This window comes from Lagopus muta, chromosome 20, assembly GCF_023343835.1.
Source record: "Lagopus muta isolate bLagMut1 chromosome 20, bLagMut1 primary, whole genome shotgun sequence".
NCBI classification, from domain to species: Eukaryota; Metazoa; Chordata; class Aves; order Galliformes; family Phasianidae; genus Lagopus; species Lagopus muta.
This window is the reverse complement of record NC_064452.1, coordinates 2,361,789-2,382,014: the sequence shown is the minus strand read 5'-3', so window position 1 is coordinate 2,382,014 and position 20,226 is coordinate 2,361,789. Positions and strand designations below refer to the sequence as shown.

The window sequence follows — 20,226 nt, the reverse complement described above, 5'->3', positions numbered from 1 at the left end:
TAAGGCATTCCTCATTTCTGGGAAATTAGAAGAAAGTTAAGTTGTGTGACATAGATTTACATAATTAAACTCTATAGAATGCCTCAGCCCATGCAGGCTGTGGCGTGCAGTGTGCAGGAATATTTTCTGCAGTGTCTATGTCTGGGTTGTTCAGTGCAGGAATTTTAGCTTGGGAACTTTTCTAGTCCTTAAATTGTTACCATACAGCAATAATATAAGGTAGGGGGTAGAAAGACAGACAATTACCACCATTCTTCCATATGTAATTTGTATATGGTATTGGTTATTTTTATTAAGTTCATAGTTTCTTCCTCTTGATGGAATACAAACACTTGGCCAAATTCTTTGCCTGAAGTCATTGGAGCCAAGGATAAATTTGGTTTTCTCCTCTCTGAAGGGCTTGAAATAATAATAATAAAAAAAATTGGCCACGATTTTAAAGATTTTTATGGTGTTTATAGATAGATGCGTGGCTATACAAAGATTTTTAGCCGTGCCTGTCTTCAGGGAAGGAAAGAACACTATCAGATAAAACAATACCTCAGCACATTTGAATTCACGTAAATCGTACGTGACTCCCAACTTCTCTGAGTTCTCTGTCCTATGGTTTCCTGATATGTAAATGGAAAAACTTCTGCATACGTTTAGCTTGTGCTCATTAAGTGCTTTGAAACGGTCAGGTTGAAGTTCATATAGCAGCACGCGGATTATTTAGTGGACTTATGTCTGTTTTCTCCCATTTATATCCTTCTGTGTGATCTATTTTTAAAGATGTAATAATATAAAGCTAATGAGTATATTCCTCCTAATTGCACAGAATTTTTCTTGTACCTTTCATTTATATATTACTTTTTCTTAATGCAGTGGAAAAAGTGGTTGTTGTAACTTCAGATAAAAGTAAAACAAAAAAACAACAAAAACCACAAAAGCAAACAACTTTCCTTGGGCAGTTCTGACATCTACATTTTATATTTCATAAACCTCAGCTGCAGTTCACACTTGTGGAAACTATAAGTGTCCTTTTATTTTTAACTGCAGCCTAGGGTATGGTTGAAAGAGGCATATTTCCATTTTGGCTTTTGTTTGAGCAGCTTCCAAAACATCATTCTACTCCTTTTCTGGAAAATTTGCCAAGTCTAGCTCAGATTAAGTTTCTTTGTTAGATTTGTTCTTTTAAGCATCTGGATCAGAAACTGTATCCCATGCTATGGAGTAATGAAACATTTGGAAATCATCTGAGAAATGGTAGTAAGCCATGATAGTACTGTACATTCTTTTTAGCTGTAAGAAATACGTAGCTTACAGAGAAATTTGGGGGTTTTTTTGAGTAAGCTTTACTTTGAACCTCCCTACTGAGAGGTTACAGTTCATTCTTCTGGACGCAAACAGGCACTTTTATCACTTTTATCTCTTAAACTGTTGTCATCCCTCTTATCACCATAAAACACTGTTTTGCTTGATGTGTATCTGTATACCATGGCAAATTTCATCATTTTAGGACGTTTCAGAAGAAAAAAAATAAACATACAAACAGCAATTATGTGAATTATAGTTTGGATTTTTATTGTAAGTCACAAAGCCGGTGGTGGGTGGTTGGGTTTGTTTCTTTCTGATGCATTACTACTTTTGCTGTTTAAAAGGTAAACCAGTATTGTACATGTAAGTTCATCAGTGGGGCTAGAAAAATTAGTTTAAAATAAATCATTGGAATTTATAGTATGAGAAAATGTTTTTCTCATGCCATAAACTTGAGAACCTTATAAAGTCAGTCTGCTCACGTTATACTTTCAGTTCTGAAGAATATTGTTTGTTGAAGAGAAACAGATCTGAATGCTAGTGGTAAAGAACTAGTGTACCCTCTTAATTAGCTGTGTAACAGTACTAAATTGAAGAAACGTTTGTACATTAAATACAGGATGGGGAAGAAGAGACAGCTCTCGAGAATGTGGACAGGAACATGCATGTTTTGTATTACTTTTAAAGCAAATATATTTATTCACTTAAAAGAATTAGTGCTGTAGCCAAAACATTCATTACTTTCCTCCGCAGTGTACCATTCACATGACTGGCTGGGATTAAGAACCTGGCTTTATTGGGGTGTTTGAGTAAATGCAGATGTTTAATTATATTGCATATATTGTGCATTTCTTTAGATTTTTATTAATTGGTTTCCCAAATATTTTGTTGCTTTGAAAGGCATGAAAAGCAGGAATTACCAGGAATGAAACCTGAATGTTTACGTTCTTGTAGCAAGACTTCAACCATCAGATAAAACAGACACCAAATCCAAACCACTTGCTGTGCTGGTGTTTATTGCGAGTGTCACCTTTAAGGAATGAACCAAAGCCAATTTAGTATACAACAGTGGGATTTTTAATTTTTTTTTTTTTTTTAACTTTTAAGCTTCTGTTATCTAGTCCCCTCCTGTTACACTGAACCTCCTGTAAAATTTCTTACTCCATGTTGTGCACTTCACTCTGTGTGAAAAGGTTCATCGTGCCTTGGAAGACGGTGAGCTGGTGGGCAGTCACAGGAGGCAAGTCAAGAGGGACGTAAAGCAGTATAAACCTCCAAAGAGGTTTTGTTTAGCAGCTTCACAGAAATTCTATTATCTGCTCGACAAGGAAGCTGTTGGCTTCTTTAAACTCCATCCCCACTGTCGTGTCAGATGGTGCTCTTTCAAAAGAACTTCCACAAATGTTTGGTTTCTGGGTGTGTGAACAATTGGTTTCTTCAACGGGATGTGCATCGAGCTCGGAGCCTTGTGGATTTGTTGGTTCCCTGTCACCGGAGATCGTGTGTGCAGCCAGCTGAAGTTGTTCCTGTGATTTGCAAATGCTCTGCTTTTTGTTTTTAAAGGCTGTTCTCTGGCTCCCATCTGTGTCACCTGAGATGGTTTTTTTTGCAAGGTTTGGACCTATTTGCTCAATTGTAAATGCCTTTGTATTGATGTAGGAGAAAGTAGCGTAAATGGTTGCACAGTACATAAGAAGCAGGAAAAAGCAGATGGCTGCTCTGTTAATGGGGCTTCTCCACTTGATCTCACACGGAGAGAGACCTTGTCATTGTCAGAATTTCTCAAAGCTCATTGATTTTTCATTCTAGCAGGATTTATTTGCTTTTGGATCACTGCTGTGCTGTTATCATTAGATACTGAACCTTTCACTGGGCTGCACATTCCACTAGTTTTCTGATTCTTGGTCCTTTAGGATTCTTGCACAGAACTTCTTTCTTCCCCCCCTTTACATTAAGAACACTTAATAGATTCTTAATAAAGTAGACACAGTCCGTTTTTATTTAAAATATTCTAAGTGCAGTTTGACATTTTTTGACAGTTTTTGCTTAGCACTAAAAAAAAAAATCAAAATCTCATAACAATTCTTTTTAGTTCAGTACCTAGGTTTTATATGTATCAGATTATTTCCCCCTAAATTCTATACAAATGCATTTCTTTCATTAAAAGAAAGAAACAGAGATGTTACGAATGAAAGGTAAGCTTTCTTGAACAGCATTATTGAAGTTCTTTTTCTGCTGAAGGAAACCAGGACAGATGCCTCAAGTCCAGGTTGCAAAACCAAACAAAGTTTTCCGAAACCATGTGCTTAAGCAGGAACAGCTGCAGTCTTCTGTTGCTTCTTTTTTAATTATCAGATCTGTTTCTTTCAATATATCCTTGCTTGTGGTCTGGATCTGTAAAATATGAAAATATGGATTGAATAGAGATTCATGTTTACTTATTTATGGCTTTGGGCTTACAGAACAAGTGAATATACCCAAAGTATTTTCTCTGCATATCATCTTATTACCAGTATTTTTGTAATGAATGCCATCTTGAGCCTTCAAAGGAAACCATTTATCTGTTTTGTAGCACATCATATTTTACTGCATTAACAGGTCTGATATTATCACAGGAGAGTTCTCAACCACTTGTTTGATTAAAGATGATTGCTAGTCACATAAGATGCTATTGATTTTCTTTTTCCTTTGGCAAAAGCTAGGTATGTCAACTTATATAGCTCATTTGTCCTCAATGACCTGGATGGAGATTGAATCTTCCTTCTTTGCCATGTTTTTCAATAGCATGACTCTGAAGTCTGCTGGGTTTATGTTGTCATAACTTAATCTATGTTAGAACCCTGGAAAGTACTTGTTTTGTAAAGGAGGGGTAAGGTATCTTATTAACTGCTCCCATGAAAGAGCATGAATATCTGTCATCTAGCTGCTGCATGACGTGCTACATGAAAATGGTATTAATGTTAGCACTTAAATGACATCCTTCCAGTTTGTCTTTTTTCTGTTTCCTTTTAAACAGCCAAGGTACTTTTTTACTTTCATTTCTGTAGATGATGTTAAGGAGACAAAGTGCAAGGAGCAGTTGGGCAGTTGGTTGCTTTGATGAAGCTTCAGTTCCTAGAATTGAGTGAGCATGGATGAACGTCAGTTTTCTTTGATGAAATGATGTTTTTAATCCTCAAGATTTTACAGTAAAGATTGAGGCAGCAGAACAGAGATGTATAATTCAATCTTGTAGACTTTGTCTCGTTCTCAGGCTTTCAGAGACCTGAGTCATGATTTTTGGACTGTTGCTAATGAGGTGATGTACGCATAACTAATGAATTTAGGCTACGAAATTTCTGTCCTGCTTGTGTTTTACCGATATGTAAGTCAGCCATATCGTATCAACCCTATGCTATGAACCTTCAGAACCTGGGACGATGGGGGAAACTTCGATGATTCCCAACTGAAAATTAGTAACTGGATGAAAAGCTGTGAGTGTGTGGGACAAATAGGATCTTCCCTGGAGCCCCCAGGAAGCAGGAGTAAGTGGCGGGAGCAGTGGGGTTGTAGACAGTGGCTCTGGAGCCAGACAGGAACCAAAATAGCAGCCTGGGTATGGCAGCCTAAGCTAGGAACTAATGCATAAGTCACAGGTCAGGAGTGCTGCTTGGAGCCACAGCCACAGGCTTGCTTTGTTGTCCCAAGGCTGTCTTAAATAGAATTACTGCTCCTGATCCAGTCACATAAGGCGACTCTGCTTGTAGTTACGGTTACCCACCTAGAAGGGCTGGCTTATCTAGTGCTGTTAATACTAATTGTTAGAGAACTTACGTTTGCACCTATTAATTTTGTCAGTGGAAGATATGTTGTGCTAACTGAGAAATGGAATTGTTTTAGAGAGGAAGACAAAGCTTTGTAATTCAGAGTAAATACAGCAGGGTGACTTGGTGAGTTTTGGATAACTTTTGAAGAACTTGATTGAAGCTTAACAAACTCTCGTCTGAATGGAAGTTGAAGTTTATTAGCAATATCTAACATGCAGACTTTTTCTGATGGTGGAAACAGGAAAATCAAGTAGCAATGTATTTCTTATTTCACTGATGTTATACCAAAATGCACATCCACTGGAGCACGTGGGATGCTAAGCATAAAAGACTAAGCTTCAGTGGATGTTCAACATGATTCTTCTTTAGACCTTAGTTTACATCTAAGTTTTATGTCAAGTTGTTTCATGTTTATTTATTTGCTCTCCTTGAATAGGAAAAAGAACGTGGCCAGCAAAAAAAGGGGAATAATGTGACAGTGCATTCCAGCTGATTAGGCTTGCGTCTTAAATAAGTCTGGGGGTATAAAGCCTATATAAGTACATTTTCATTTTATTTTTAGTAATGGTGAATCTACAGTGCTACATAAATGTAAATGAAAGGCGTTGATGAAAGCATCTGGTCTCATTTTATTGCACGTACAGTTGTTGTCGGCTCAGTACAATTTGTTGAAATGGTTTTTAAGGGCTGCTTCATAAAGTACAAGTGTGTGTGTGTCAAGTATAATCAATATCACAGTGAAAAAATCATGGGGACATCCGTGTAGGTTTTTAGTCTCCTAACAGTTCTTAAATTGCAAAAGATAACAGAGGCAGGAGTTTCAATTGGGTAGTGCTTCTGATAATAAAGGAATAAATTGCTGCTTATCTTGTCCCAGATTAGATTAAAAGCCCTATTCTGAAATCTAGTGGAAAGAATTTATGGGAAACACTGTTTCCATACTAATATTTTTTGGGTATAAGAGAGGAAATATGCCTGATGATATTAATTTGCTGTTAACTAATATAGTACAACATCAGTAACTGGCAGTTAATCTATCAAACTCATGCCATGACATCTTACTTGTTATTTTAATATGTTATAAGCATGAAATGTGTTTTTCAGGTATGTTTTACATTTGCGCCAGGTAATGGAAAGTACAATATATTATGTGCTTGTGCCCCAGAGGAAACTTTTAAACAAAAATAATTGAATGCAATAAATCTTCCCCTGCCTTCCTTCTGCTATGCCTTCTGCATTGTATCTTAGAGTTCATGCTTATAGTAAGCCTTGTTGGTAGTGACGAGGTAACAGTGCTGATGCAAGGGACGCTGCCCTTGCCCACCATATGTTTGGTTTATATTACAAGACTTCTTTAATTTTCTCTCTTTTTATTCCTCGTTTCTTTACTAAGTGACTCTTTTCTTTTTTTATCCCTGAGATTTAGAGTCTTATTACAGATTGCCATTACTATTGGGAGCAAGACTACAGTTTTTCAAATAATTAGGAACATCCACAAGCTAATAAATCTGTCCTGAAATTTTCATTTGATTGTGTACATTGTATAAGTTGATATTTAATGGTGTCTCTGCATGAATGATTTATCAGGTGTTTATTTTCACAAGTTTTCATCATATACAGTGGTGAGATGATTTGAAGCACAGTAGGTTTAATAACTTCAGTGCTTAGATTCTTATTCTTGTTTGGTGTATGGTTTATTTACTCCCCTATCAGACACTAATCTTAAAAAGACTTCCATGTTCTGTGAGTATGCAACTTGTTGTAGCTGATGCTTAGTAAGTACAACAATCTTATAAATCTCTTTTCCTAGCATCTCATGTACTGCTTGGTTAATTGCTTCAGAAGGTATAGAGGTCCATAATACGCCATGAAGTGAACATAAGCTTCAATGTGATAAATATTACCTTCATTAAAAAATAGAAACAAGAATTAACATTTGATCATACAGTGGCTGCTGCCATTGTTGTTTCCTTGTTGTTTGTTAAAGCAGCTTTGGTTTTAAAAGTAGGGGTAAGTTGTATTTAAAGTTTCTAAGAATATGTAAAATGGAAGACTTGTAGAAAGAAGCAATGGCGTGGATTGCAGCAAGCCAGTAAAAAATGGATGTAGGCCCAGGCTTGCAGTCCTGGTTCAACCAGCTCCGTTCCCCACCCAGGTGTTTGTTTAGCAGGAGGTCTTCTGGAGATGTGATGAGAGAGAAATTTCACTCCCAGCTGGTTGAGCAGGTCCAGTGTCACACAGTTTCAATGTCAGAAGCAGTCATGCTTTATTGTAATGTACTTCCTCTAAATACTTTAAATCAAAGCCTGGGAAAAGTATTGATCTCAGCGCAATGTACATTTGCAGGTATATAGTATTTATGTTGGAAGTATTTGTGGATGGTTTTTTGTTTTCCTCTGTGCATTTATATTTAGAACTTAAGATACTGTGCAAATGCAATTGTACTGATTCTAATCGTAGCAGAGAAAATAAACTTTAAAATTGTTTTTGAAAATACCACTACTGAGTTAAAGCTGCTTAGGAATCTCCTCCTTTGTAGAGGACTATTTAGCATAAATCTTAAGTCCTTGTTTAATATGCAAAATATTACCAGCAGTCTAAAATATAGTAGCTGAAACCAATTGCAACCAGATGGGCTTTCTTATTCTGATTGGCCATGTGTTACCATAGTAAAAATTGGAAAATCCAGTCAAAACATAATTCTTCTAGAGGAAATGACCTTGATAGTTCCTGACTACTTTTTGATTTTTTTTAGAGCCAACAGATAGAACGTATGAAGAATTGTGTATGAATTGCAGATACTTGTAACATAAAGGACAAGGTGTCTGTTTGGGTATTTCAGAGGGACAATATGGCTTTTGGAGAGAAAAAAAAAAACTCCGAAGCACCGCGAAACTGCCATCTACACAGGTATAAACAGAAAAGGCAGAAATGGCACAAGTTTCAGATGAATCATGCAAAGCCATTCTCCTGGGCATTGCTTCACGGAAATGAATAATAACTGCAAGTGTCTGAACAATGTAAATCACACTTGCGCTTGGAAAACCTCTTAAAATACAAGCATGCTTTATTTCTAATAGACTGGGAAGTTTATGGTGCTAAAATGCTCAGTTTTATGTGACGTGCTTTAAGAGTAGCTCATATTCACCTACATTTTAAACCTTAGATTCCCACCTGTGCATCTCCTCTGGTAATTGATAATAAAGAGCTACAAAGTACTGTAGCAATGCAGAAATCTGCATCAAATATTTTGCATTATTACACCCACTGATGGTACTGCCCCATAGTTGGGGCATGGTAGGATCTATATATCCATCAGTACAGATGGGACTCCTCTGTCTGGATGGCAAATCCTTCGAAGCCCATTACATGCTATAAGCTTAGACAACATGTAGTGTGATGAGACTGCACCCTTTGGGATCTTTTGGGATTATGCTGCTTTGTATACGATGGTATTCATAATGATGCATTATATCATTTATATAATGCATAGGTGTACAAATGTAATATGCACGTACGGATCGAACAGACGCACGATGTTCTCATGCTCAATATCCCACATAACTCTCCTTCTTTAAAGCTGATACTGCGGATTGTTCTCAATTGCGTTCAGCATTTTAAACTTGTTGTAGGACAGAATTCATGCCTTGGCAAATCCATTTAGCCTCGATTTTAAACACTCTTCACAGTATTTGGAAACTGATTGTGCCCTGGGGACTACCTCAATGGACTTTGTGTGGATTAATAACAGTACATGCAAAGTAAGTTGACAGTAAAACTTTCACTTGTGTTTGGCTGAGCTCATGTAAATATAATACTGATGAAGTGAGACTAAATCCCCAGTTAAAATCTTAAACTCCTTTTGTATGTGAGTTTAGTATTATTATGCAGTGTCATTGTACACGTGGAAAATAATTGAGTAGTTCTCCCAGTGGAGGTTTAGATATGCTATGCAGTTTTTTTTGTTTGGTTGAAGTTCTATTAAGAGTTTGTTAAACCAACGTCAACTGCAGTGTGGAAGCCATCAACAAAATCCATGTTTCAGTTTATCTTAAATTACCCTATTTTCTTACATGATGTAATAATTAATTGTCTGAAAATATATGTAAATATATGCGTTTTGATTATGATTAGGTTTGTATTTTTTAGTAAACTTAAAAATCCCAGCTTTAAGCTGGTCAGTTTGGATTAAACTGAACATGAAGTTTCATTTTTCCATATCAAGGTATTGTGCTTTAGAGCAGACTTTCATTTATAAATAATAAATTATCTGCTGTTAGTGAAACATTTTCAAGTGATTTGCATTGCAGTGGTTAATGCCAAGTTACAGGCCACAGTCATTTAATCAAACTTCATTTAGTAGAATCAGCGAGCTCAATAAATGCTGTTGTTTCTGTAACTATATTTTAACAACCTATGTCTTTCCAGCTTCCTGGACTGTATTGGTCTCTGCATGAATGGTAGGTCTCTGAGGAGCATGTGTAGACCGCATTTAAAGGGGTACAGGACAAAGTTCTACTGGCTTACTTTATTTCTCTTTAAAAAGAAGAAAATGCCCTGAGATTTACTAGTGCATAAACTTCAGTTGTGTTCAGAGTTTGAATGGCATGCAGTGTCTGTTGCTTATGCGTTGTGATGTCTGTAAGCTTACAGACTGAATGAGCAAGCGATTGGAGTTGTTTGAAATTAATAATAATTAATAATGTTATTTGCACAATGCGCAGAGGCTGGAACTTGAAAGGAACCCATCCATCATAAAAATCAGTGAACGATGTGACTAGAAAGAAATTCTGCTTTGGCCCCTTATGCAGAGACAAGATCAAATGTCATTAGACCATCTTTGCCAGATACTTGTCATCTTAAAATTCTATGGTGAAAGAGATTCTGTAAGCTCCTCGGGCAGCCTGTTCGAGTGTTGCACTCCCTTTAGAACTTGAGAGGTTTCCTACAGGCAGCATTAATCTTTGCAGATTAGGCTAGTTTCTTCTTGTGTGTTTAGCAGCAGAGAAAAAGAAGAGTTCTCCAATGACAGGGAATCAAAAACATGTTGAAAGATTTGGGAGGAGTCTAATTTGGTAACAATATGAGGTTAAATTTAGTAAGAATGTTCAGAAGAGGAATATCTGAGAGCTGTTGAAAGACAAGGGCAGCCCTTTATTGTTGTTAGCCTCTCTTCTTTGTTGTAACAAGAACAAATGGATTCAAAATAAGGAATTGCATACAGTACTAAATCCTGAACAACTGTGTGCTCCTGCAGGAGCTTCTGTGCCCTGATCCTGCCCATGTGTGTGCCTGCCTGAGCCAGGCAGCAGGGACTGCCCTCCAAAGCACTCACAGTGAGGTTGGTGAATTCTGATGGCTTTGTTTGTACACAAGAAGGCTTCTATTGAGGAAAAAGAGGAGTTCAACAATGCACGAGGAGTGTTTGAAATACGTGAGACTGTGATGCTTTTCATGCATTGCTGAATTAAATTGTGAGACTTCTTAAGACAGGTTGTTACACGTGTCGTTTGTGTAAATGGATTCCATTAGGAATGCTCATGGAAGAAAGCTCAACAAGAGCTGATTTAATTGTTTCAAGAACTGAAGGCAAGATGTCAGTAAGGGAGAACACTGCAGCACCTCTTGAAATCCATGATCTGGAATATGTGTTGGAGTCACTGTAGTTGTCCCAGTGTTCCTTTTCTCATTTGCTTCTGGCAACTCTCAGAAGAGTGGTGCAGTGGATTCAGATGGGTGCCTAGCTTGGTCCGGAGCTGGGATTTTGTGCATACCTGAACTTTGATATTGCTTGTCATCTTCATGCACTTCCCATGGGCTGACATGTATACATGCACTCATAAAGGTCCACCTACACTTTCTAAAATGCATTTAATATGTATGGGTTTTCAGAACTTGGCTGCTTGCAATGAATTTCTCCAGCCGGTTTCTAATCTCTCCGATCCAACTTAAATGTAAAAGCTCTATATGGGAGAAAGAAAACAAAACCATCAGAGTTGGGCAATAAGGAAATAAATGTACTGCAGATTGTAAAGTTTTGTTAGCATTCCTGTGCTGTCTGCAATTTTTTTAATACTTTTATTCTACCAGATATTCCAATTAAATTAACTACTTCTTTTTTGCGTGGTAGTCAGCATAATGTGTGTATTAATTTGTCTCTTGTGCTTGGAAAAAGAATGCAGTTAATATACTAACTGTACTGTAAAGCTTGTCTATAAAATATTAATCTCTGGAATGGTTATTATTGTAGGGACACTGCCTTGATGCTTGTTGAAATACAACAAATACGTATTCAGCATGTATTGTTTTTAAGGATTTCTTTAAATCAATGGAGTCCTAGTTGGTGGCTTTAGTAAGAGAAATAAGACAAAATGGAGAAACTGCTGTAGAACCAGACTGTGGGGATGCAAGTATGTAGAGTCTTTCTATTACTTAGGGTAGGCTCCTTGCTCTAATTAGTTTCACAGGCTGAGCATTCATGGTATATCACAGCAATGAAAATAATCGTATGGGATGAGGTTAAGGGCAGGGGGAACAGCCTGGCTCTGCGATTTCAGCCTCTAGCATCTCTTCTGCACACATTGAATGCAATCATTAAGCGTATTTCATCATCTATTTTCCCCTGTACTTAACCTGGGGTCACTGTAATATTTCATAGTTTTAATGCTTCCAGATTTATTAAAGGGCTACCAATAGATTCTTTTAATCTGTGTACACAACGTGAGATATTGATTCCCTTATTTGAAGGATCCTAATATCCTCTTTGTGCGTTTGATTCCTTCAGTGTTGTAAAAAGGCAGAAACTGGTAACTGTTGGTAACGAGGTCTCTGGCCCTTGGAGCTGTGCGTCATGCATCGAGGGAGGATTGGGAGAGGCAGGAGCTCACAGACCAGGAAAGAGTGCTGTACAAAACCACAGGTATCATTACGGATGGTGCACACAATGGGTGGTTTAAGCATGTCTGTTGTGACAACGGGGATTGGGAAATCATCTGTGCCACCCTGGGAGAGTGCAGTTAAATTGTAAAAAGAATCCTTGGGTTCAAAGCAGAGGAAGGCTGTGATCAAATGCCTCCTGAACTACAGGTGCTTACATTCATCACTTTATTTGATGAGGGTCACAATGGAAGAATGATGTGCTAGAGTGAAAAAACATTTTGTGCAGAGAAGAAAAACTTGCTACTAATGGATAGTCAGTTAATTCTTATGCAAACCAAAGCTATGCATCTCTCTTTCATAAACTGAGTCACCGCTGAATTGTGCTAAAGCCAATAAAAGAATAAAGGAATTATATATTCAGAAGCAAAACTTGTCCAGGCACATAGCACTTAGTCTTAAAAATGATGAGGTAATTACTTCATTAAGTGACCATCCAGGAAACGCATACAGCTGATACAGGCAAGGCAGTGTGGATGGCACAGAGCAAGGCTACACGGATGTGGCCCTTTTCCTAGCATTTTTTCTCCCAGTTTTTGGGTTGTTTTTTTTTTTCTCCCATCAAAAAGGTTTCAAATCCTTGTTGTACTGCTGGATAACTCATTTGGTTGCGTGGTTGGATGTGTCCCCTGGGAGACATGGAAAATCTGACAGTTATCCGCCTTGTTGTGAATGGTCCAAACAGGGCTGCATACAATGTGAGTGCACTTCACACATCTAGACTGAGACTGGATGTCGCACATTCGGCTTATCTGGAAGAACTGGCACTAGCAGCTAGCTGGAGCAGCTCAGTCATTAGAAGATATTCTGTGAGAAGAAACAGGAAGCACTTGCACAAAAAAAGAAAAGAGTTTTACAGACATTCAGCAGTCTTGATGGGGTTTCTTGTATACTTGTTTTGAATCAGAATATCAGTGTGAAAGAATGCTCAGATATGACCCATCCGTGTGCAGGCAGGGTAAAGAACATGAATCTCACTTATAGAGAGTAAAGCCTTATTGCTCTGACAGTGTGCTTGGGTAAATTTGCAGCCTCCTCAGCCACAAGAAAAAAGGGGCAAGGTGCTTTTTATCAGTTTTTGGGTGCACAGAATTGCATTACAGGATGGTATTATGCCCAGCTGTGATTACTACCAGACATGCATTTTTATGCGATCAAGAATTTGCAATAAAAACAGCATGAGTTCATGTGAGTTTTTGTGGCACTCGTCCAACACGGTTTCCCGGCGAGCACCATGCCAGGTATTTAAGGATATCTGCCTGATAAGTTATTTTTCTCTCTGGAATCCAGCACTCAGATCCTTCTGTCAGCCTGATTGTTCTCCAATTGCATTCCAAATTTAACTAACGATCTTGCAATGCTTCAGACAGAAAGTGGAAGTGAGCGCCTGAAGTGCCAAAAGAAACCCTGAAAGAAGTCTCAATGCAGCCCTGCAGTAACTCACGGCTGATGACATTACCAGAGGTGATGAGTTTCACACACGCACACGTTTAGAGGAGATGTATTATTTCATAAAATGGAGAGCTGCAAAATCGATAGGAACATGTGACAGTGCCAGGAGTGGGCATGGCATCCTCGTTGAATTTAATAAGCATGTTTTTCTTGTTAAACTTTTGTGTTCTCAAACCTTTTTCAGCATTAATGTGCATTAATTCAGCTGCTGAGAACTCTAAATGAATCTATTGTAGTCTGCGTGCTTGGGAACATGGAATGGGGGTCTCATTTCATTTCTGTCAGAGCTTTGCTACAATACTTCTCTGAGATGACTTATGATCAGTGTAAACAGATGCCATATGGGTTCGTACTGATTGACATGCAAATCTTTGACAGCAGAAATCCAGGCCATGTCAATCACTGCCTGTCAGCATGACAGTCACTCTTCTTTTTGCTGTGATTGAATTATAATGCCATTAGGAGCTCACCGTGTTTTATGTGGTAGATAGTGATTGACAAGAGAGCTGAGGAGCAGTGCTGAGCTCAGGGCTGTGACACTGGGGAGAAGGGAGGCAGTGGGGCTGTGGTGGCAGCCGTGTTTCTGGTGTGCCCAACAGGATGGGTTGCGTGGACAAAGGTGTGAAGCACTCTGTGCTCATTCTCTGGGTGAGATGCTCATTTTCCATGCACTGATACCACCTGTTGCACTATTTGATGTCTGGGCACATTTTATATACTAACTTTCAAACCTGATACTATTGCAACATGTTTTTTCTGTCATGTTGGTGCATTATTTCTAGGTTCTTCAACACTCCTCTGGTTTAATGTTGTTATTCTTTTATAGCTTCTTAAAATGTCACTTGAAAGGTTATGCAGGATGCTTCCCACTTAATGTTTTGGTGCTCCTACCTTGAGTCTGCATTCTATTAGGGTGTACATGTATGCCTTTTTAAAAATATATGAACATGTGCACGTGTACCCAAACATGGTCATACACACACATACATATATATATGGATATATATATATATATACATATATATAACTTCCATCATATCAGAACTGAGGCCATTCAGAACTGACCATTCAAAGCTCTAGATCTGTTACACAAAGTTTTCAGTCCATAGTTTTCAGAGCTGTTCTTGGCCGTCAGCTTGTTGATTTTATGCTGGAGTCCTGCATGAAGACTTGTAATAGTTTTCAGTGACCACTGAGTGTCAGTACAGCAGGATGTCCATCAGTCATAATTTTTCCTTTTGGATCCTGCAATATTTGAGCTTCCCCAAGATGTCCAGGGCATTGTTAATGGATGCAGAGTATTGAGATTGAAGAATTTGTGATCCCCCCGTCGGCGCAGAGCAGCGCGCATCTCATGTGCCTGCAGTCTGCTGTCAGCAAACCAGACCCTGAAAATGCACCGCTTGTAATACTGCGCCTTTCCTTTAGCTGAGTGATAACAAAGCTTCTCAAGGAGTCCGGCAGGGAGAAATCATTCCAATAGCTGAGCGTGAGCTGGGAGTTCGGGCAGCAGCTCGCTGGGCTGCAGGTGGCAGCAGTGCACCAGTTTTGCTCCTCCCAGTCCAAGGCTGCTGGGGGATTCGTACACCCCTGTGGATGATGCTGTTGGAAGGTTTGGTTTGGTTGGCTACGGGCCACGTGAGTTACTTCCTATTTTGCAAAGCATTCATTTTTTCCTTTTAACTGTAGAAATGTTTATATAATAACTGCAACTTTTTTTTCACGTGTCTCGTGGATAGATGGACAGAGCTGTGATGTGAGTGTAGCTGCAAATCAAACCTTTTCATGGCAATCTGGAGGGAAGGTTGTCTGTAATATTTGTGTTCTTCCTAATGCCAAGTTAGAAAAGCAGGCATTCGAGTACTGGAGCTGATGGTTAGGGAATGAATTGTTTACTCTCTCCCTGTATTTCTTCCTGTTCTTCATTCTCAGCAAAGAGAAGTTCAAAGCAAACCAATGTATTCTTTAGAATCAGCAAGCAGTTCAGTGCCCCTCATGGAGCATTTCAGATGTTCGTTTTGATCTGCCTTAGTCATGCACCACATTGTACTGTTATTGTCCTCACTGTGTTGAACATAAATAGCTGGATTTTATAAAGCTTTAGGTCGTAAAGGGCTTTTTCATGCATGATCAAGGTTTCATATAGAATTTAGTTACAATATCTACGTGCAGAAGTAACAACGCATAGCACAACAGTCTTCCAAAGGTAGGTCACACCCTCAGCCACAAAAGTGATCATATTCTCTGAGATGCTTTTATTTGCTCGCCGTTACACCAAACTTTTCACAGGTTTTATGAATAACAAGCCTAATAGCAAAAGCTTTGCATAGCACGCTGGAACAACAGAGAAAAGCACAGAACAAATCAACTGTCAGGTGCAGATCATTGAAAAGGCACTCATGAAATAAACTTTTCAAATCACATTTTCAATGGTGTCATACCAAGAAACTCTGAAAACCAAACTCTTATTCCCCAGGTAAACATTAACTGCAGCATAACATTCCAGCAGGTGTGCTTATATTGCTGCTCGCTGAAAAGCACTCAGCACGGCACAAAGCTCAGCCCTTGGAACCCGTTCATGAAAGCATTTTCTTTCCCAGATTTCTGTTGGAATATGCTTTTGGGGAGGAATGTAAAATAGGTGTATTAACTGATGGCTCTAAACTTACATATGTTAATCTTTAATTTTCATTTGAATGTGATGAACGATGAGCTCGTGGCTATTACAAGCACTGTTTTGACAGAGAAATGTATTGGTTGCACAGTCACCTGTGTTCCAAAACCTTTTCAAATTTTTCTTCTGAGATTCTGATTTTCCTCCTAGCCCTTTCCTTCTCCTTTATTTCAGCTACAGCTGACTTGCTTACATAGCGAGGTGATTATCGTCTGCCCATCAAACCTGTAATAAAATGCCCATTTAATCTACAGAACTCTCTTTTTAAGAGAGAAGAATATTTTTGCAAGGAAATAGTTCTCTTTGACACTCTAATTAGGAATGGTTCTTGGGATTAAAGCCAAATTAACAGAGATGTAGTTTGTGTAATCCCACAGCTCTTTTATTTAAATGTTTATAGTTGAAGCCTATTTTTTGGGAACAAGAGCTGAATTGCCAACACTAGTATGCTGATACTTGGAATAATGGCACCTTTTGACAGCAGCTGTTACCTCCCTCATGTATTTGTCATCACAGCTCCTGATCAAAACCCAAATTCTTTGTCAGCTCATCCTTAATTGTGAGGTCTAGTATGTACTTTTTACTACATTTCTGGAGGACTCACAAGAAATGTAATGAAAGTAGTAGTAGTTTTATTTGCAACTGCATATTTTGCTTAAGCCATTTGTCAGATATTGACATGAAGTATTTGTTAGGTCTCGACAATCAATTTCTTTGTTTTGTGGATAGAAGTGTGAAGAGGGACCTTCCACCATTCCGCTATGTTCTGCTTCATCTGCTTGGGGTGGCGAAGTCAATAGGGCCTAGGGGAGAGAAAGGAGTGAGAGGACACGGCTCTGAAACGACAGTTTTGTTATTGGTTTACTGTTATAATCTGTGCAGTTCTCTAATTCTGTGCTGCTGATCTACTATTTGTTGTACAGCAGTATCATAGGAATTTTGGCCCATGAGGCTTGAAATGAAGCCCAGGTCTGTGCTGTCACAAGCTGTGACAAGCCGTGCCTTTGGTCACAGTCAGGTGCTGGTTGTTTTGGATTTGCTGATACCAGCAATGTTTTGGTGTCAGCCTTCTCCAGCCCTGAGGGAGAGGAGTGGAGCTGGTACTGGGGTGTGATATGCTCCACCTATGGAGAGGGCAAGCAGCATCCTTCAAAAGCCTGGTGCAAAGAAACCTGTATTTTAATTTGATTACACAGGCTCCGTTCCCCTTCTCACCTCATCATTTGCAAGCTCTGAAGTTATTACCTGTTAAATATTTACTTTTTAGTTCTAAGCAAAATACTGTGTTGCCTTTGTAAACGTCTTATGGCTTCTGTAATGTCACTACTGTTCTCTTTTGTTGCTTTGGAGATCAAGTAATTCAAAAAGGATGGGTGTTTATCTTCACCACAGCAAAAATAACCTCAATTTTCTACTAGTTTCCATTAATATTTGTATTAAATTACTGAGATCATGCTGCTTTTTTTTTTTCCTCACAATAATTACTTATATTTTATTTGCTTTTATAATATGATATTTTCTGTACCTCTTCCAAAAAGCTTTTCAGGTATCGTATGCAAACTATAAACATAACCTTTCAGACAAGAGTTTTCAGTAAAAATCTAACAATTTTTTTTCCCAGTAGAAGCTTGGGCAAGCCTATAAACCTTTTATAACTTAATGAATGTTTCACCAGATGCTGGTTCCTTAGGTAAGCAAATCCATAGTTAGCGAGACGCAATCTTCTCTCGTGATTTAAGTTTGTTGAAATCAGATTGAGACTTTCCAGACTTGAGAGCGGTCACATTTTTCATAGCTTAACTGTAAATCATCTTTCACTTAGAAGATTTAGAGACAGACTGAGGAGCTAAATCTTTTAGTTTGCCTTCCTAACTAATAGGAGCCATTAGATGAGCCTCATTATGGTATTTCCTAAAGGATTAGATAAAACAGTTTGGTAATGTTCAAAGCAGGACAAATACCATTACAAGTATAACAGCTTTATCCTTGTAATGATCTACATGTAGAATTAGGTGTGATTACAAGACACTTGGAAATTGCTTGAATCGACAGGACTGATAATCAAAAGCTTTAGCTGTGAAATTAATAGTAACGAATAATGCTGCCAATAATAAATAAATTTCAAAAATTGAATTAACATACTTTTAATTCTGATACCATTGAACAACCAAAAAGCACCATTTTGAGTGTCAGTGCTGGCCCTTGCAAAGCTGCACTCACATCACTGGTGAAGGCTGAGCAAAATGGCCTTTACTTAGGAAATTTGTTTTATGACCACAGCCAGCTTTGATAATTGCTATATAGGAGATAGGGGTGAAGACTGAGACCTCTCAATACAAAACAGGGATTCAGTTGCTGCTAAGATGAAATACTAATGATGATAACAAGATATTGGCAATTCTGAATGTGTTCTTCTGATTTTTTTTTTCTGTATTTCTGCTGAGATCTTTTCCCCCATTGTTTTTGAAGCTGAATGCAATGTTACTTAGGCATCATTATTGCTTCTTCAGGCTTGAGGTTTTGTTTTTATTTTTATTTCTCATTTAAATGGCAGAGTAGCTTTTTATTTGGACATATTCTGATTGTCTGCTCTTAATAATTGATTCGTATTTGTAGCAGCACTGAATCAATTTAATTCAAGCTGTTAGTTAAGAAATGCAGATTAAATAGAACAGTGTTTAACATAACAAAAGTTTGTGACACAGAGGTAGATGCTACATTAACCCTAAGGCAGAACCAGGGATAATTCTTCTCTTTTTCCCTTCTCAGATTTTCCCTTTGGGAGGGAAGAGAAATCAAAATGACTCATGAAAACTATTTGTTTTTTTCTTTCTCATATAAAGCAATAGGCCTGAAATTAAGGTGTAAAGGGACAGTGTTCACTGGCCTTCTTTAAAAATAATGCTTTGTGAAGTTAAACCCATAAGTGAGAAATATTCCACTGTGTCCCATAACGTTTGCTTTACCCATTTCATGTAGTGACACAAAGGCAAAGCAGTGCCTCAATAGCTCTGGTGTTATCTCTGCACACCAAGTGGCCTTTGTGCTTTAGCCCTGACAGTCTGATACCTGCTTTGGAAGGATGTTATATTTCTATGTGTTAGGTAACAAACTGAGCTAACAAGACAGGTCTTGCTATCTAGTAAATTTCTGCCTGGACACAATTTAAAATAAGAATGCTGCTTTATGTGTACTGCGCAGTGCTCCAAACTCAGTGCTCTAAGTAAAGAAAGACTCTTCAACAAGATGTCGTGTTCCTGTTACAAGTACTGGAAAATAGCAAAACCAAAGATAATTCTCAGTGCATGCATATGGATTTCCCTTCTGTAAAATGGTAGTGCAATTTATTTAAAGCTGCTTTTGTTTTATTTTTGATAGTATAGAGAAGCTCTTGGTATTATGAGCTTTGTCTGATTAAGTGCGCAAAATGACAAACAAGGTTGTCCTGTGCTCATCTTCTTCCTTCTTTAGGCAGATAATCACCTTTAGAAGCCTGGATCCTATTCAGCTACTCTGTCAGTCAGCAATACCAAGCCCCCGGTAAGCCGCATTTATCAAACTAAACACTTGATCTGTATCGGCACATCAGCTGGTGGCGAAGTCTAAGACACAAGATGAAAGTTGCAATTAGGATTTAGGTGGACATTTTATTATCTGAGATTTGGAATAGGTTTTCTTAGCTAATCCAAACATCTTTCCACTCAGATATGTTGACAGAGCCCTTCTGTACATGTACTTACTTCAGCTTAAGTGGGAACTGCGATGGATGTTGCCAAGATTTAGTACCTCTAAAAGGAGAATACTTGTTGAGGGCAGGACACGGCAGCCGGAGCCAGCGCAGTGCCTGCGCTCTGGGCTGGGCTTCCTCCATCTGATGGTTGGAAGGCAGACAGTGCTTCTGGAGCACCATCACTGCCTGGCTTTTACAGAAAAATCAAGAAACCTATTCCTTAATGTATGCTAATTAGCCACTTGATATTGCAATGTATTTCAGCAGCTTTTATATGCACATAGCACGTGGAAGTCAGTGGATTCTGCTAGAGCTCTGCACACGCAATGCTT

General features: G+C 38.4%; 1 protein-coding gene across 6 annotated transcripts in view; it reads left to right on the top strand.

Annotated features, from left to right (window-relative positions):
- The window catches only part of BRIP1 (BRCA1 interacting helicase 1), a 104,034-nt gene that overhangs the window by 61,290 nt on the left and 22,518 nt on the right, over positions 1-20,226 (top strand). The window contains exon 25 of one of the 6 annotated variants that reach the window (XM_048966674.1): positions 11,887-11,947. The exons of the other annotated variants lie outside the window; for them this stretch is intronic. Within the exon in view, the coding sequence (XP_048822631.1) occupies positions 11,887-11,922 (36 nt within the window). The 3' untranslated portion in view covers positions 11,923-11,947. Of the gene's footprint in view, positions 1-11,886; positions 11,948-20,226 lie in introns of those variants that run through there. 6 annotated transcript variants of the gene reach the window in all.